This window comes from Lepidochelys kempii, chromosome 6 (assembly GCF_965140265.1).
Source record: "Lepidochelys kempii isolate rLepKem1 chromosome 6, rLepKem1.hap2, whole genome shotgun sequence".
In the NCBI taxonomy this organism is placed as follows: Eukaryota; Metazoa; Chordata; order Testudines; family Cheloniidae; genus Lepidochelys; species Lepidochelys kempii.
This window is the reverse complement of record NC_133261.1, coordinates 123,361,003-123,379,145: the sequence shown is the minus strand read 5'-3', so window position 1 is coordinate 123,379,145 and position 18,143 is coordinate 123,361,003. Positions and strand designations below refer to the sequence as shown.

The window sequence follows — 18,143 nt, the reverse complement described above, 5'->3', positions numbered from 1 at the left end:
TGGAGCTCAGAGAAGAGGGAGAACATGAGAACGGCCGTACTGGGTCAGACCAAAGGTCCATCTAGCCCAGTATCCTGTCTTCCGACAGTGGCCAGTGCCAGGTGCCCCAGAGGGAATGAACAGAACAGGGAATCATCAAGTGATCCATCCCTTGTCGCCCATTCCCAGCTTCTGGCAGAGGCTAGGGACACCATCCCTGCCCATCCTGTCTAATAGCCATTGATAGACCGATCCTCCATGAATTTATCTAGTTCTTTTTTGAACCCAAAAAAGTTGCTGGAGGACCTGGGCTCCCCACCAGCCACTGGAAAAGGGAGTGCAAAGATCCCAGGGACCAGAGGTGAAACAAATGCTGTTTCAGAACTCCGGCCGAAGACTTGGCTTGAGACTGTTTGTTGGACTTTCGGTTACCCTGAAGGGGCTACGGGGAAGCTATAAGTGACCTGGCTGGAGGCGGGGGGAGGGGGAAGGAGAGCCTGCTATACCAAGTTCCACAACAAGGGAGTGAACAAGCCTTGAGTCCCCTCTTCTACACGCAGTAGTTCTCAAACTTTTTTTTTTCGCGGGCCACTTGAAAATTGCTGAGGGTCTTGGACTACTTAATGATCTTTCCAAATGTTGTTTGTACCATTGCTAATTATTGTAAAGCGTTTTGGATAAAAGCATTCTATGAAAAAAAAGTTAATAATAATTAACATTTTTTTGGTCTGCAAATAAAAGCACACAACTCATATTTTAATATCCGTAGTCTTACCTTTCTAATGCGATGGATGTGCTGTCTCTCCCCCACCGTGGCAGCCCCCGAGCTGGGACTGGGAAAGAGATGGATCTCTCCCCTCCCACGGCAGCCTCCGAGCTGGGACTGGGAAAGAGGTGGGTCTCTCCCCTCCCACGGCAGCCCCCGAGCTGGGGCTGGGAAGGAGGTGGGTCTCTCCCCTGCCACGGCAGCCACAGAGCTGAGGCAGGAAGGAGGGCCATCTCTCCATGGCAGCCACAGCCCTGAAGCTGGGGAAAGTCGCCTCTTTCTCTGGCCGCCTCAGCCCTGCACATCCCAAATTCCCCCACCTCCTCTTCTCACTCCACTGCCCCCTCCCACCTAACCCCTGTTCCCCCCCAAGGCCACCACCCCACCTTACATATGCAATCTTCTCCAGGCTCCTGCACGGCTCCACTAATTAGGTGGGTGGCCCGTCATTCTCTCGTGTGCAGCCGCCCAGACACGCACCTTAGAGGAAACTATCCACGGACCACCTGAATGGAGCTTGTGGACCACTGGTGGTCCATGGACCACAGTTTGAGAAACTCTGTTCTACAGTATGCTAATTATTGCAACCATACAGGAGTTTTACATAGTGCAGGTCCATGTACTGGCGCCAGGGATGAACTCGGCCCAGTGCCATGCAGGGAAATCAGTCCTTTTCTATTATGGTGGGCAGGTATTTTGCTTTGTTTTTCCTGATATAAATGTCTGTGTGTTACAATGAAGAAACAGCCATAGTAACTCAAGTTGGTGGCCAAATTAACTGGGCATGTCTTAATTAGTCACTGGTAACTCTTAGAAAGTAAACACTCTAATACCGCCTAAGAGTCATGCACTCTACAGAGATAGATACCAATCCCACAGTGTCAGTACCGAGAGACGTAGGGCCCAGTCCCTGGCTCTGGCCAAGCTGGAGTCAGCGCGGGACCCAAGAGGAGGGGGCAGAGCGGGCTGCATGCTGGTTTTGCACTTTCTGATCCCTTGGAGGTGATGCTGACTGGTATTCCCCCGCCTGTTCACACGTTAGAGTAGTTCTGAGGCTCCTCTAACATGTAGCAGCTTGTTACGGGTCCCCAGGGGCAGTGCTGAGGACCACTGGAACACAGCAGGACTCCAGTGATTCCCCATGAATGCCCACCACATACCAATATGGCAGAGGTTCGGGGTGCAGGGGAAGGGGGAACAGAATCTCCGCTGCCCAGTTAGGGTAACTTTATGGCCCCTTCATATCGCCAGAGTGGCAGAAAGGGGCAATGGAGCTGAAGATTTGCTCCAGAGTATTTTGGATCCTTACTGTGGAACGTTTTTGTAAAGGGAGACAGACAGCGTGGGGTCACAGTCAGGCTGCTTTTCCTCACATATGTGAAAGAGGAGGCCAGGCAGAGAACTAAATAGGTCCTAAACTTGGGCCCAGAGTTGTGGTTGCTTTTACCTATTTAGAAGCCATTAACTAAGAAGGTTCAGAGGTTCCTCCCTATGAGGCTCCCTGACTTATTGCAATGCTGCCATATTTAATTCTGCTTCCTGGAGGCCCTTCTGAACTCCATCTTTACAACATGTAGGGTGCATTCCAGGAGACTGAACAGTTGCAGGGGTTTAGGGCCCCCAGTCACTGGCTTGCATAAAGTGAAACTTCCAAACATCAAATAAGTTTACATCTCATGGGAAAATGACTCTACTTACCATGGTCTCCATTAAAAGTTTGATCATGCTCAACGGGGACAAGGTCTTCACCTTCAGAGCAATTGTTTCTCTGAAGATTTTTGAGGACTTTCTTAGCCTTGAGCTCCCTTGTTTTTTGTTTGTTGATTTTTTCCTCCCTGTGGAGACTTTTCTGCAGTTCCTCCTGGCTTTGTAAATGATTCATCTGTATGAGCAATAGAGGAGTAAATAGGTAACTCGTTTTCCAAGGGTTTAACATCTAAACTCAGCATTCCTTTAGGCTTATGGCCTAATTCTGCAAACAAATAGGCACTTGAATAATTTTACGAGCTCAAATACAAGTTTGCAGAATCGGGCCCTGTCAGATTGCAAATATGGCTGAGTTCTTAGTGTAATGGGTTCCCCCCTGGGGGGCCATCTGGAACTGGGGTATCACTGAGCTCACTGACCCACCAGCCTGAGGGGGTGGGGAACCCGTCACACTCAGGTCATCCACAGACAGTGGTCAAATATTTCAAATCAGGAATAATTGCTCAGCTTTTCCAGGAAATAACAGATATTAGATTCAACTGTTATCTGAGACCATCTGAATAAAAATACTAAGATCTGTGCTTCCTTCCCCCGCCCCCCCATACTGATATTCTTGGCCTCATTCCCACCACGTAAATTACGAAAAATACAGAAAACCAAGCTCTTGTCTAGCACCTTTCTTCTGAAGGTCTTGAAATGCTTTACAAACTCTCATTATCCCCATTTTACAGATGGGAAACTGAAAGCATGTGCCCAAGGTCATCCAGCAGAGCTAGGAAAAAAACCCAGGTCTCCTTACTCTGTCCAGTGCTCTGCCCACTGAGAAACACTGTCTCTCATAAGGCATGACTCTGCCTTGAGGAGAGGGAGGAAAAGGGTATTTAAAACAACATCCACCAGGCAGGACTGAACGTGGGATCTCCAGCACTTCATATGCCATTATCACTTGAGCCACTGGAATAACTCTAGCAGCTGCTACCACAGTGGGCCCTCAAGGGGACAACTAGTGGGGGCATAATACACGTAAGCCAGCATGCTCCCTACTGGCAGAGGGACACAGTGTAAGTTCTGAGATGAACACAAGGCTTCTGTTCTCCAAAGCATCAACAGATACACATACTGAAGGTCAAATAATTGGTTACATCAATCCAGTCCCACTGGAGTCAATGGATGACACGATAACAGAGGAGAACGTGGCCCAGAGAACTGCTCTTCAGGCACCATGGATGGTTTCTAAGGCAAGGTACCAGCTCCCACTGTCTCTGTGATTCAGTACATGGCTTGGATGTCATCAGAAAATCATTCATTTCACTTTTCCAGTTGAGTAGTGGGTGGCACAATGGCAACCACTACACAGGGAGGAAATTCAAATACAAAGGTGAGGACAAAGGAGCAGCCACAAGAGAGACAATGAAGACAAAGGCTGGTAATATAGAACCCAGCCAGGTAGAGAAATGAGTCTGAGCATCTCCCTTCCTGATCTGAATCCAGATGCAACAGCAGCTGGACCACCAGACCTACAGGCTGAGTTCACCCAAGCATGGATTTTATCATTCCAGTTCCCTCTTTCAAACATCTTCAAAATCCAACAAGATTGCGGCTTTACCTCTTCTCGCTTGCGGTTCATTTCTAACATCTGCAGCTTGTGTAAGTGCTGTCGTCTTCCAGACGTATATTTTGCAGTTTGCACTCGCTTCTCCAGCTCCTTGCACAGTATTTAAAAAAAAAATGCAATGCTTGAAACAAACTCACTGGCTCACAGCTATAAAATCCAACCCCATTCCCCTCAATGCATGAAGAGGCCGCTTACCAGATACAGAGGTCTGTTGCCAACTCTGTCAATGTTATTGCAAGTCTCTCAATATTTGGTGTTTTTCTTAAAGCTCCAACTCTTGGGATCAGGTAATTACTTAAAAATCTCAGTTTACATTAAAAAAAAACAACAACAACCCCAAACCGTTTCTGGCCCTCCTGGTTGCAGAGAAGTTTAAAAATGTGACTCCCAAATTGGCCAACAGCTGGTGAAAAATTAGAAGAGCCCCCAGATTACGGACTTTTAAATAATGAGATTTTTAAAATCTCATGTTGGGGGGGCATGGCTCATCATTTGTGAGTGACTGGGGTTGAGAATACTGCATTCTCCCTGTTCTCCTCTTGCTCTGCTAGATAACTATCACTAGCGGTTGTGCTATGGTTCTGATTTTTACGGAGTATATTAAGCGGAAAGCTGCACCTCCCACGAGGCACATTCCTGAATGCTCACCTGGAGACAGCCAATTTTTTTCAAAGATTCTGGGCATCGGAAGCACTCACTAAAGTCGATTAGCAAAAAGCCCATTGAGCGGTTAAAACGAAAGGAACGCTACAGCTGTAAAACCCTGTGCAATCTCACTGTAGCACTGTGAGGACAATTACCACACACAGAGAATGTGGTTTGCCTGCTGGGGGAAGCCAGGTGCTGAAAGCACTTCTGAACATCAGGCCCTAACATCCAGACCACCTGAATGCTTCTGATGTCTAACTCCTGACGAAATCAATGGGAGTGAGGCACCTAAGTACCTCTGAGGATCTGAGCCTCAAGTGGGGCTCCATATTAGTGAATGTCGTTTTGACCCCTTGGCTTACTGATGCTACACTGCAATTGCTTTAGCTAGATCCCATCTGCCAGGCTGCTCAAAATTAAAGATGAGGGAGGTTGCAATCTCTTATTTTGCACCAGTAAGAGGCCTTACTACTGCCCCCAGAGTCCAAAGGAAGTTAACTTTTGACTTCGATGTAACCAGGATCCAGCCCTAAATGGAACGCTCTGGCCCCAGACAACTTCCCAAAAGAGCTGGTCAAACTTTTTTCACATGTCAAATTTCTGCCCTCCTCCCCTTCCCTCCCATATACACATTGTTGCAGCCAGTCTGCTCACCAGTGCAGCTCTTGGCTAGCCGAAGCTGAGAACACCTGGGATAAACAACCACATGGTCTGTTCTCACTTGCATGGTTGCAACCATGTTGGCTTTGATGGGGTTATGTGAGCATAATAGAGAAGACTATTTGGCCTTAAAATGAGACCTCTCATAAGTGGCTAGCGAGAGAGAGGGGCACAGCACGCCTGGTGGGAAGTGGCTGACTATGGACTTGATCTAAAGCCCATTGAAGTCAGTGGAAGACTCGCACTGACTTCAGTGAGCTTTAGACCAAGCCCTGTAAATGATCAAAGCACATGTCTGGAAAACTGCGGGCTACTTGAATTTCCCAGCATGCTGTGCAAGGTAATGGTGCAACTGTGCCAGTTTTACCTGTATTGTGGGAACACCCACCTTTGCTTTTTGGGCTGCTGCCCCTTCCTGCTGGCTGAGGAGCTTTTCAGAAGTGATTACTTGCGGAAGGTCAGTGGGTTCCAGCTTCTGCAAGTCCAATATTTCTAACAGTCAGCGTTCCTCATGCCATGCGATCGTAAAACATAAAAGCCAGACATTAACTCTTAGGCCCCATTGCCCCTAGGCCGTGGGGCCTAGGGGCACTGGGGGGATAGGTGAGAGGCCAGGGGATGCAGTTAGGGCCTGGGGGGATGGGTGTGGAGCATCCTTAATAAAGAATCCAAGATCTCTTTGGATCTCAGCATCTGTTGGCATTTATTCATGGAGGGCCATAGTGTGAGTTGACAGAACTGAGGAGAAACACCTGAGTTTGTGTTAAAGCAACACAATCTAAACTTTAAAGATGTGTGCTTCTTTTCCGATGGATTGTTCTTATTACCATGTGTTTGTATCACAGTAGCGCCTATTGGTGCCTTAGTACTCTAGATGTTGTACTTACACACAGCAAGAGACAATCCCTGCCTCAAAGAGCTTACAGTTGAAACAGATGTAGGGCTTCAAGGGAAACTGAGGCATGGAGTGGTGAAGTGACTTGCCCAAGGTGATGCAGCAGATCAGTGGCAGAGCCAAGAATAGATGCCTACTCTCCTGAATCCTAGTCTATGGCCCTATCTGCTAGGCCATGCTGTCACAGTTCAGGGCTCCTCCACTTATACTCCCCTCCGTGTTCCACTCTAGGCTCCTAGCTATAACGTCTCTTGGGCAGAGACCTACCCCTCTCTCCCTCCTGACCAGGGTTATACCAGGCTGCATGGTTCCCTGCCTACACTGTGATATCCCCAGCAAGCCAGATGGCTTAGACACTCTGTGTTGCGCTTTTCTTTTTCTTCAGAGGCTATTAACAGTGTTATTGCCCCCTGCTAGGAGTTTCCACACAGCTCTTTCTAAGCAAGCACATTTATTCTTAAGGGGTAAACACTACAGCAAAAACATTAAAAACAGAGTTCCTATATGAATGCTAACATCTTACCTGAGGTCACCCATCAGTCTCATGGGGCCTCAGGAGGCCAAGGTCCTTCCAACCCCTCCTAGGAAGGTTTGGGGCCCCTGCTGGACAGAAGTTCCTGTCCATTGAAAAAATGGCCATAGAGTTCATTTCAACTCAGGCTATTTATCCCAAAGTCCTTTCTTTGTCTGTTGGTCTCTGGAGAATCCAGATTGAACCAGTTTACGTGAGCCTCTCCAAGTGGTGGTAGCTCTCTGGAGGTGTCACAAACTGAGTGAATTTGCCTAATTACCCCCAACATCTTCTTAGCTCTTGGTGGGTTATGGCAACCCTCCCCCATAGAATTAGACAATCCTTGCCCCACAATGACACACAGCCTTAATACAGGAAGATCTCCCAGTGATATGGTGGGAAATTACCATATCCATCACACACGCTGCTTCTCTTCTAATGTTTATGTTCAGTAGGACCTTATTCAGTGGGACTTCTCATGGTGTAAGGTATTATTTGAGGTGAGGGAGGGACGCAAAATCAGGATCATTTTATTCACATGAAAGCACACTTTTTATTTCTTAATAATGCTGACCAGAAAATTTCTCCATGACTTCTTTTTCCCCATCAAAATGTCTATTGATGGAAAATTTCCAAGCAACTGTAGTCTCGGCTCTTTTATTAAAGCTAAGTACCATACAGTTGTGTTTGAACCGATAGCTGCCATCAAGGTTAAAAACTTCAGAGCACTTTACAGACAGCTGAGTTTGGAGTTTCTTTTTAAGGAATTAAGATACCTGCTTAAAATGGGCAAAACTGCAGAGGGGTAATAGAGGAATCTCTAGTACCTGTTTGTGGCATTGAGGTTCCCAATCCTGCTCCCATAAAAGCCAGTAGGCATCTTGTCAATGCCGTCAATGGGAAGAAGAGTGGACTCATACTTAATGCTGGACATTAACTTCCAGGTGTACTAACATGCCCTAATCTGTGACTGTACTTTAGCCAGATATAATGAATCAGTGCAAGGACTTCTTGATTTGCAAAGAAATAAAGGTAGTAACTTAGTCATAAAAAGGTTATCACTTAAAGCACACAGGAAAATTCAGAGTTGAGTCCTTGTTGCTTTTTTCACTGGCATTGTTAGGTTGGATGGAGCCAAAACAAAAACAACCCACTACAAAGACACTCAGGACCCAATTCCAAGCCCACAGCAGTCAATGGGAAAATCTTCATTGTTTTGGATGGGCTTCAGATCAGCCTTGCAGACCTGATTGTAATGGTCATTTCTTCTTCCAGTAATATTCCTCCTACTCTTGGTAGTTCATCCTAGAACCAGTGGCAATGCTGCTATAAACCTCTGAGCCTCCTATGGTATATGGCAGAGGTCCTTTCTGTGACTCTTATGCTGTTCCTGACGTGCGTCAATGGGACCCTTTAAGGCCTGGGGCCAGAGAGATTAAAGCCACCATGTGTATTCATGACACTAATTATGCACATGCTTAAATATTGCCCAACGCGGGGATGAACTGAAACATGTGCTTAAGTGCATTTCTGAATTGGGGCCTGAGGCCAAGCTGAGAGTTAGGTACCTTGAAGGATCTGGGCCTACGATGACTTACCAATGATCACAAAGAGCCAGGAATTGAGCCCAGGTCTCCTAAATCTCAAGCCAGTGCCTTAACCACAGGGCAATCCTGCCTCTCACAAATTTGTCCTAATAAAAAAGTGTCCTGTGGCTTTTTTTCTTGCCCACCCCTCGTGTCTCCATTTACACTATTTTCTTTAGTGCCTGAAAAACTAATCTGAAGTTGTACTAATTTAAGAGATGACACTAAATGGCAGCAACGAACACCACAAATTACAGTATGCAGTGTAGTTGCAGCTGTGTCGGTCCGTCGCAGGATATCACCTTGCTCCCTCCCCTTGCCTCTCTAATATCTTTTATTGGGCCAACTTCTGTTGGTGAGAGAGACAAGCTTTTGAGCCACACACAGAGCTTTTCTTCAGGTCAGACCTGAAGTAGAGCTCTGTGTAGCTTGAAAGCTTGTCTCTCTCACCAACAGAAGTTGATCCAATAAAAGATATTACCTAACCCACCTTGTCTAACTACAAATTATAGTCCAGGCTGTAAATCTTTCACTAGTGCCACCATAGCAGTGAATATAATGTTACTAGCGGCAGGCAGATAAACTCACTAATCTATTAGCTGATCCTACTATGGCCAAGAGGAAGGAGAAGGTTCAGGCTTTAAAGTTCAGTTTTGCTGAGTGGAAGGAAATCTGACCTCTTCTTGCACCTTTGTAAATTTCACAGATTCTTCCTCAGGACCCAGACCACAGTTGGAATCTTCCAATACCTCTTGAAAAGGGAGAATCTTCCTGCTCCATTTTGTTATGTATTACGGAAAATGTTTGTCCAGGAAAGGACACTGCTGTTCTATTTTGATGACAGTGTCTAGTGGCATTAGAACAAGCATGGAAATGGAGGGGGGGGATAATAAAATCTCTAGGTAATAAATACTATTAACAATATTCATATGCTAACCAACGGTCATATAGTTTTTAAACTTACTGCATCAGACCCATGTTCCCAATATGGCAGCTACTTCTGAGGAAGGTGTTAAGAACCCTGCAGCAGGCAGAGGTAGCATAATCAGTGGCACTGGAACAGGGTGGGTCAGGGGGCCAGGGCCCTCCCAGTTTTGAAAGTGGTGGGCCTGACCTGTCCACTTTTCTCCAGGGCAGACCCCACCTCCTTCCTCTTCTCTTCCCCCTCAGGATCCACCCCCCAGCCAGGCCAGCAGGCAGCTGGTGGAGCTCGGCCAGGGAACCCGGGAAGTTGTGGGAGCCACATGGACCCTCCACCATTCCCACCCCCGGCTCCCTGCCCAGCCCAGGGCTGGTGGAGGTGGAGGGTCCACGACTCCACACCGGCTCCCTACAGCTGCCCACGCGGCTCTGTCGCTGACCCGGCTCCCGCCGGGGGTGGGGGCTGCTCAGAGCCACAGCCTGGCCATGGTAAGAGCCACATGGGCAGCTGTGGGGAGCCTGAGTCCCTCCACCCTGGGCAGGAGGTCCGGGGACCGGGGACACGGGCAGGGGGCTGCTTTTGGTGCCAGCCCACCGCGGCTTGTCCAGGAGCGGGGCCTTGGGGATAAGAGGAGGGGCCTCCTGGGGGAGGGGCAGAGCCTCAGAGGAAGAGGAAGGACAGGCCCCCACTCCTCAGGCCCCCCACTTTTGGGAAGGCTCTGACACCCTTGAGCATAATCTGCCCCTTACATTAAGTATCATTCTGATCCAATGGGGGGCAGGCTGTTCCACATCTGCCGTCTGTGGAGTTCTTGCACCTTCTTGCACTGAAGCACCTGGTGCTGACCACTGTCAGAGACAGGGCACTGGACAAGACGGACCGGGGGTCCCATCCAGTCTGGCAGTGCTTATGTTCCTAATTGTTCCACTCTGTAAAACCCTCTGTTAGCATTAGATGGCCGTTTAATAAGAGGCTGGATCTTGCGCTCAGGATGGGTATTTTCCCTTCTCCTTTCTCGCTGGCTCACAGTCATGGCTCTAGAGAGAGGACTGAAAGTAATCATCAGAGATATTGGCAGGGCAGGGATTTTACGGCCAAGCACAGCTGCTGCTAGGTACTCATTCAAGCCTGGCCCGTTAGAAACTGCTCAAGTAAAGCGAGGATTAGTTAGGAAAATATTATACTTCTTTAAGTCAGGGCTGGCCTTATGGGTGGGTGACCGCCCAAGGTGCCATGGTCAGGGGGGTGCTGTGGTCAAGAGGCAAGGAACGGGACAGGCCTGGAGTGTGAGGCCACAGAAGGGAGCTCAGGGCAATGGGGGAAAGGCAGTGGGGCCTAGAGGCAATGGGGGGATAGGTGAGGGGCCAGGGGAGGCAGTTGGGGCTTGGGAGACTGGGTGTGGAACCCAGGGAGTGAGCAGGGGCCAGGGGTGCCAAAATACAAGTTTGCCCAGGGTGCCGTTTTCCCTAAGACTGACCCTGTTCAAAGTCTGGTTTTCATGAGGGAGCGGGGAGGAGGGGAAGCTAAGGAAGAAAATTTATTAGGCACTTAAAGACTAAATGAATCAAATGCTCTTGGGCCATCCACAAAGCTATCTGTGGGTAGTCTGGCTCCAGAGCATGACTTGTCACTTTAAGGGAAAGCTCCTTCACAGTTTACAAGCATGCCAACCTTTGGCAGTGATGTTGCCCATAGAGTAAAGGGTGGAGTCCGCAAACAGTGCAGGACTCGAGTGGGACCTACTCCCTAACCTTGGGGGTGGCAAGGGCTAGTTGCCTGGTGCAACTTAGAGCAACCTCCAAGCTGCTCTAAATTGCACTCCATTGCCTATGAACCCAAGAGACCATTCTGGTACTTAGGGATTACCAGAGCACAGGGACACTCCAGCTACACCCACCTACTCCACTCTATCTATGGGAGAGGATGATGTGGAGCAGTTACCCCAGTTCTCTGCCAGCTGGAGATTCCCCCTAGCCAGCTCACAAAGCTCATAATCTCTGCTCTCTCCAGGGGATACAAGGTCAGTGGATCTCTAAAGCTAAAGAGCAGGATGAGCATGCTGCAGGTAGAATATTTCTATGTAAATGCTAATTGAATGGCCTGTTTCTAGATGCTTTTCTGGAAGACATGCTTTAGCCAAACCCAAATTATGGGCTCAATACCAGGGTAACTGGGTGAGATGTACAGGCGTGATACACAGAAGATCAGACCAGATGAACGAATGGTCCTTTCTGGCCTTCAAATCTATGAATAACTTGACTTACACATGCTGTCCCATTGACTTGATAATATAACTGTAATGGGATGACTCACGTGAGTAAAGCTCCATGGAGTGTTTGAGATTGAGGCCCATGTGATAAAAATAAGTGTTTTGAGTATCTCACTGTTTACCATCAAATACCAAAACCAGCATGCTCTTCAAAAGGCAAAATATTTTCCAGTTTGATATAAAGATTTAATCAAACTATCAATCTAATAACACACAGAGTCAGTGCTCAGCTATTCGATGGCAGAAATGCAGAATTTAACAGATCTTCTTAACTGTCTTCATTGGAAGCTGCACTTGGCCTGGTAGAAAACTGAATTTAACAGCAGCGCTGCACCTTCCTTACCCCCATCAAAAAGAATCTTTCACCATTAAAAGCAGTTCTAGCATTTGCACGAATCTCTAGTTAGTCAATGTGTGGAAGGCAGGAAGGATGGACCTCTAGCTAAGGCACTCGGATGGATCTGGGGAGACCTGGTTACAATGCCCAGCTCTGGCCCAGATTTCCTGTCTGACAGTAGGCAAGCTGTCCAATCGTTGGCGGCTCAGTTCCCCACCTGTAAAACAGGGCTGCCTCATGGGGTGTGATGAGGATAAAGTCCATTAAAGACCGGGCGGTGCCCAGATGCTACAACGAGGGAGACCATTTAAGAAGAGAGCTAGAAAAAAAGCACATTAGTGGGTAGCATTGGGTTTCTATTCACTCTGGCTCCTCTACTGGGAGGAGACTTGAGCTCTCACACTCTAGCAGCTCTGACGGCCCATCCAATAGAGGGCTGTGGTGCACAGACTTGCAGAAGGACAGGTAGACGGACAGACAAAGGAAGCCTATTTTTATATAGTCAGGCTGTTTGGCATTTCTTAAAAGCTGGGACTGCTTCCCTTTTACACGGTGTGAATCAGGAGTAAGGCCACTGACGTAAATGGAGTGACACGAGTGTAAATCCAACCCACTCTCTTCACAAAATACCTTCATTTAAATAATTGTGAGTGAGAAATAATGATCAGCAGAGCTATAATTTCTTACCAATATACTTCATTCTGATGGCTTTACTCTATCAGATTACAAAAAGAACAAGACATACCCGGGCATGTTTACAGTTAACATGGGATGTTCCCATTAAATCCAAGTAACTCCTTAGGTAGCTCTTTAAATTCATCTTACTTGGAGTCTTCGAGGTGGATGCTGTTTAATAATACTTGTTTCTCCCTTTTCCATCATGATGTCAAATGAAATGGGTCTGGGCACTTAAAGGAACAGAGAAGGAGAAGAAGCCAATAACAGGTTTAATACAATCTCAAATTGATCATTAACTATTAGACTTTATTACGCAAAAGCTTCATGACCTTCTAGTTATAGTGTAACATGCTCCCAAAATACAACAGCACATGGGAAAAAAATGTGTCCACCGGACACCAGAGCTGAATACCAGCAAAAAATCTTCCCTGGATACTTGCTCAAACCTGTCAATGAATTCCCTTTATCCATGCTCACGTCCTTCGCTTTCCACAGACATTCTTGCTATCAGCTATTACTGGCACCGATAAAAATGGAAAATCACATGTGGAAAACAGACATTTAAGTGGACATGTTTGAGTATCTGTGCTTGACTCTACACGCAGGGAATAGAAACAAGGCCATCTGATTCACCTGGCCAGTCGCAACCAAGTTAGGACTTTATCCCACCCCCAGGGAAGGTATAGGGAATCTTCCCATTGTTTTCAGCTGGAATTAAGTCAGCCCCCACCAGTAAAAGAAAATGCTCACTGAGAAGGGTCTGTGTTCAATCCACAGAGGAAAAATCTCAAGGAGGCTTACTGATTATTCTGAAGAACAAATGCATTTGAGAAAATTGATCTGCTCACAGATATTCCATGTCTGATAGAGAGGATGAATTCTTCTGATTACAAGACTAGCTCAGCTCTACCGGACACACATACAATGTTTATTTATTGAACACAGAATTAAGCTTTATCAAGTGTTTAACAAGTAAGGAACTAGAGACATTTGCTGATCTAAATACATTTCACACTTTAGTGGAAAAAATCCCAAATACCTGACTTTTCAAGAGAAAATATTTAGCAGCCAGTAAGTATATAGGGGGAAAAGCAGCTTATAACTCAGATTGCGAAACTCTGCTGTTTAGAAACTACTGTTCTTAAGTCCATAGGGCTAGTTAGTGCCTAAACAATTTCTGATGGTGAAGTAGAAATACAAAGACAGTGAAATATTAAAATATTAGATGCCACATAAACTCAGGACTAGGACTTAGATGCAGTGGATGGGTTAGCAGAATGGGACTCAGGAGGACCTGAGTTCTGTTCCAGATCTGATATTGAGCTGACCTGCTGTATGAAGTTGGGTAAGTCATTTCGCCTTTGTCTGACCCTCATTCCACTCCCACCTTTATTAATAATTTATTTGGCTTGAGGTACATAAGAACGGCCATACTGAGTCAGACCAAAGGTCCATTTAGCCCAGTATGCTGTCTTTCAATAGTGGCCAATGCCAGGTGCTTCAGAGGGAATGAACAGAACAGGTAATCATCAAGTGATCCATCCCCTGTCACCAAGGTAGCACCTAGGAGCGCCAGTCATGAATCAGAACCTCATTGTGTTAGGCGCTGTACAAGCTCAGGACAGAAATAGGGTCCCTGCCCCCAAAGAATTTATAATCAAAGTCTATTTCGACTCTAAGCAGTTTAGGGTAGGGGCTGACTGAAAGGTCTGTACAATGCCTAGCACAACCGGGCCCTGATTTGAGATGGGACCCTGATGTATGACTGTAATACGAAGCCCCAGCCTAAATTTAAGAAATTCTACTGTTTGTTTTCTCCTTTGCTCTTCAATAACGTGCTCTTAGAAAGTTTAACTTAACACAAGCTGAAATGAATCCCCATGAATGAAATAAAACATTTTGTGTAGCAGACATCTGTTTGTTTAGACAGTGGCTCCAGCTAATTCATCATTCAAATGTGATCCGCTCTTATTAGCAAAAACAGCACATGTAATGGAATATGACACTTCCAGAGATGACTTTTTGTAAATGTACTTGCTAAATACCAAATGGTTAGCTCTTTGCTGAACGGAGTAGTTATTTAAGTGCCGCAAATGTCATGCTGCATATCCAGAGCCCGTCCGTATTCATTCCCAGACCCTTTCTGCTTTTGAAATGTCGCTGCTACCAGGGTAGCGGTACATTTCCTCTTGTGCTCTTAGCGTAACTATCTATATGTAGCATGGAAGGGGGGAAATATCCAACCCCACCAAGCCATGTTACACCAGTGTCTTCCAATGGAATTCACTGTTAGAAACACGCTAGGGCCTAATCCTGCAGCCATTTGCTCATTTGAATAATCCCACTGAAGCCAAAGGAGACGCAATTATGTAAAACCGGTAGGGTGGTTCCCTTACAGTTTGTATTACTCAGTTATTCAAAGCAATGTTTCCAGTTTCCTGCCTGTGTCCCATACTCTGGTCTAGATCCTCAGCTGGTCTAAATCAGCTGAGCTCCATGATGCTTCTCGTCTTCTTCTGTAAAGTGCAGTGAGATCTACTGATGGAAAACACTAGGTAAGAGCTTGATATTATTATTACTGCTCTGATTTACATCAGCTGAGCGCCTTGTCCAAACTGTGAATAATTCTTTGGGTTTAACCCAGGGCTGTGTGTGGATCACATAACTATAGATGCATCACAGAGATGTATAGTAACATATTAAGGGGTCGCTCCAGAAGTACGCCTCAGGACCTGTCCTGTAACTCTTCCACATCTAGTCCCATTGAAGTTAAGGTCAATGGGACGCCTTCCATGTGTAAGGATGACTCTCGCAATCAAGGGTAGCATGATCTGGGCTGTTTGAGATGTAAATAAACAATTGAGACAGTTTTCTAAAACAAGCTAAAAAAAATGATGTCCTCCCCCCACAATGCTGTAATATTCAGGAAGTGTCAGAAACAGACACATGCCTAGAATAACACCTACACATGCACACACACACAACTGCATTTGGGAACCTTTCAGCTTTCTACCATTTGTCTTAGTTCAAATGCAATGTTTTTCTGCTGAGCCATATATCTATGTGGCAACAGAAAACACGAAGAACAAATAATCAGCCAAACCAAGCACCCTAGAAAGGGCAGTTGCTTATCCATGGCCAGGTTACCTGTGGAGCATCTGCCATACAGAGTTTCTCTTAGGGGTGGAAGCTGCCTTTGAAACACTGGATTTCTCTCCTCCATGGCTGCAAATGACCATAAACTTCTCTCGTCCAGGGTGCTGTGAAGTCCACATACCGCAGCAGTGCAAAGGGAAGGAGGCACCTCCTCTTTGGTTTGCACTGGTGCCACTTTTGTCACCTTATGATGAGTCCTGGAGTAGCTGAGGCCCATTTTACTGAGTTACAACATTCAAAGAATGACAAGACTCTGTGCAGTAGTTCCTGGACTTGACCATAGCACTGATCTGTGTCTTTGGCTCCCTTTGAAGGCAAAGCCTGTTTATAAAGCTCCCAGGTTCCCTCCAGGGCAACTTTCACGGTCTGCCTGACCATACACACACACAGAGCTGATTGGGTGTCTGGTAAGCCAGTTTCCATGGCTATTTGTCCCCAAGCCTTTCCTTCCTAAATCCAGATTTGGTGAGCCCAGTTAAACATTGACCTGGGCTGGCCACTTCCTTGAGCAGATGAGAGGCTGGCTGCTATTGAATATTAAACTAATCCAAAGACGTCTGAGGTAAATACCAAATATCAGATAATGGCCTCAGGGCATCTTCCTCTCTCCCATAAATATTTACATCTTAAAACACTCTTACTAAAAGTTGCTCATTTAACCAGTGATTGGCCTTGAGAAGTTTCCCTTTGCTGCTATGACCAGCTGGTTTGTAAAAACGTTGATCTTACTCAGGAAATTTTGTCCTTGAAGTGCTAGCAGGCAGAGGAAATGGACTTAGGCACTGCCAAAGTGAGGAACCACTTATTCTTTACTCTAGAGTTATACTGTTGTATCTGACAGCGTATCTGGCCCCGTAACTTCCCTCAACTTGCATGAGTGTAACCAAAAGTAGAATTTGGCCCAAAGGGGAGAAACATAGAAGGGAATAATCCATCCTTTTTTGTCTCTAGTCATCTCTGTGCTAAACATCAGCCTACTTGGACCTTTCCACACCTCACAGTGCGAACCCACCTGGTACCTAGAATAATAATCAATCATCCATATTAACTATCAGTTTCAGAGAACACAACTTATTTGGACAGCTGGGGATCAATTACATTATAAAGACAGAGCTTGGGATACCCGAGGAGGATTGTTTGGGGGGCTAGGGTAGTATTATCAGTAAGACAGCAGCTCTTGATTAAGCAGGAAAAGGCATGGCCAGCAGCCAACAATGTATGTGTAAGGTTCCGAGCTCAATTTGTGACTATATAATGGCTTACATTCATTTAGCAGAACAACGTGTACCTGTCAATGCAGCAGGGCCTATATGCTGATTTGAGAGTAATGAAGCTCTTTCCGGACTCCTCTCTTAGGAGAGGAACATTAAAGGGACCATGGGCAAGATGTATTAAGGCATTTAGCTGCCTAAAGATGCAGCTAGGTGCCTAGTGAGGTTTCCAAAGCACTTAGATACCCAACTCCCACTGAAGTCAATGGGAGTTTGGCATATCTGAAAATCCCACTAGGTGACCATCTGCATCCTTAGGCACCTGAACACCGTGACAAATCTGGCCCGAGGTGTGTAAGTGCTTTGCTGGATCAAGGCGTTATGCTATTGCTTGGGAATGTCATGGACACCATCCCAGAAAAGTGAAGCAAACTTCACCTGCTTGGGCTCTTAGTCAAAAGGACACAGACCAAGGAGGCCCCTCTTGTAAGGTGTCGCACTTGCAGAGCTATAGTACGCAGACCTACAGAAAATGCCTAATGTCCCTGAATGCTGAGCACCTAGTTTAAGGGCCTTAGCGTAACAACTCAGTACCTGGACTACTCCCAGATCATGCACACGACTGGGGCATGAATAGTGGGGAACCAAATTCAGCTTGAGATGTGAGTCAATATTTGTGAAAAGGTTTTTTAAGAACAACGATGACGCCCCTAAAGACCCCAACCAAGATCATGGCCCCCTGGGTCAAACACAGGGTAACAGTGAGTCCCAACCCAGAAGAATTGCCAGTGTAACCAAAGAGAATATTATCACCCTCAATTTACAGATGAGGAACTGAGGCACAGAGAGATCCAGTGACCTAGCCAAGGTCACATAGGAAGTCTGTGGCAGTGCCAGGCATCAGATGCAGCTCTGTTGAGTCCTAGCTGAAGTCCCCCATTCTCTGGGGGGAAGTCCACTGAAGTCAATGAGAATTTTGCCATGCATTTCAATTGTGGACCAGGATTTTACCATGTATCACTGTTCTGAGTTTCTTGCCCAACTCTAGCTGTCATTCTGGCCTTTCCTCCTGTCCCATTTTCATCATAAAGGATTGGCAGGTTTGTTTTGGGGAGCAGAGGGACAGTTAATGAGCAGCCGACATTGTGCAGCGGACCTGTGTAATGCGATCAGATAGGAATGACATTCCTTGGCAGAACTTAC

The 18,143-nt window shown here is 46.4% G+C and overlaps 1 protein-coding gene across 3 annotated transcripts in view; it reads right to left on the bottom strand.

The window, feature by feature from the left end:
* The window catches only part of CCDC198 (coiled-coil domain containing 198), a 34,670-nt gene extending 18,558 nt beyond the window's left edge, over positions 1-16,112 (bottom strand). The window contains exons 1-5 of one of the 3 annotated variants that reach the window (XM_073350006.1): positions 15,721-16,112; positions 12,721-12,803; positions 5,764-5,850; positions 4,059-4,157; positions 2,444-2,627 (exon numbers count right to left, since the gene is read on the bottom strand). In XM_073350006.1, coding sequence (XP_073206107.1) covers positions 2,444-2,627; positions 4,059-4,157; positions 5,764-5,850; positions 12,721-12,803; positions 15,721-15,946 — 679 coding nt within the window. In that variant the 5' untranslated portion in view covers positions 15,947-16,112. Of the gene's footprint in view, positions 1-2,443; positions 2,628-4,058; positions 4,158-5,763; positions 5,851-12,640; positions 12,804-15,720 lie in introns of those variants that run through there. The other 2 variants (XM_073350005.1, XM_073350007.1) reach the window with 2 other exon arrangements.
* Positions 16,113-18,143: the final 2,031 nt, after the last annotated feature.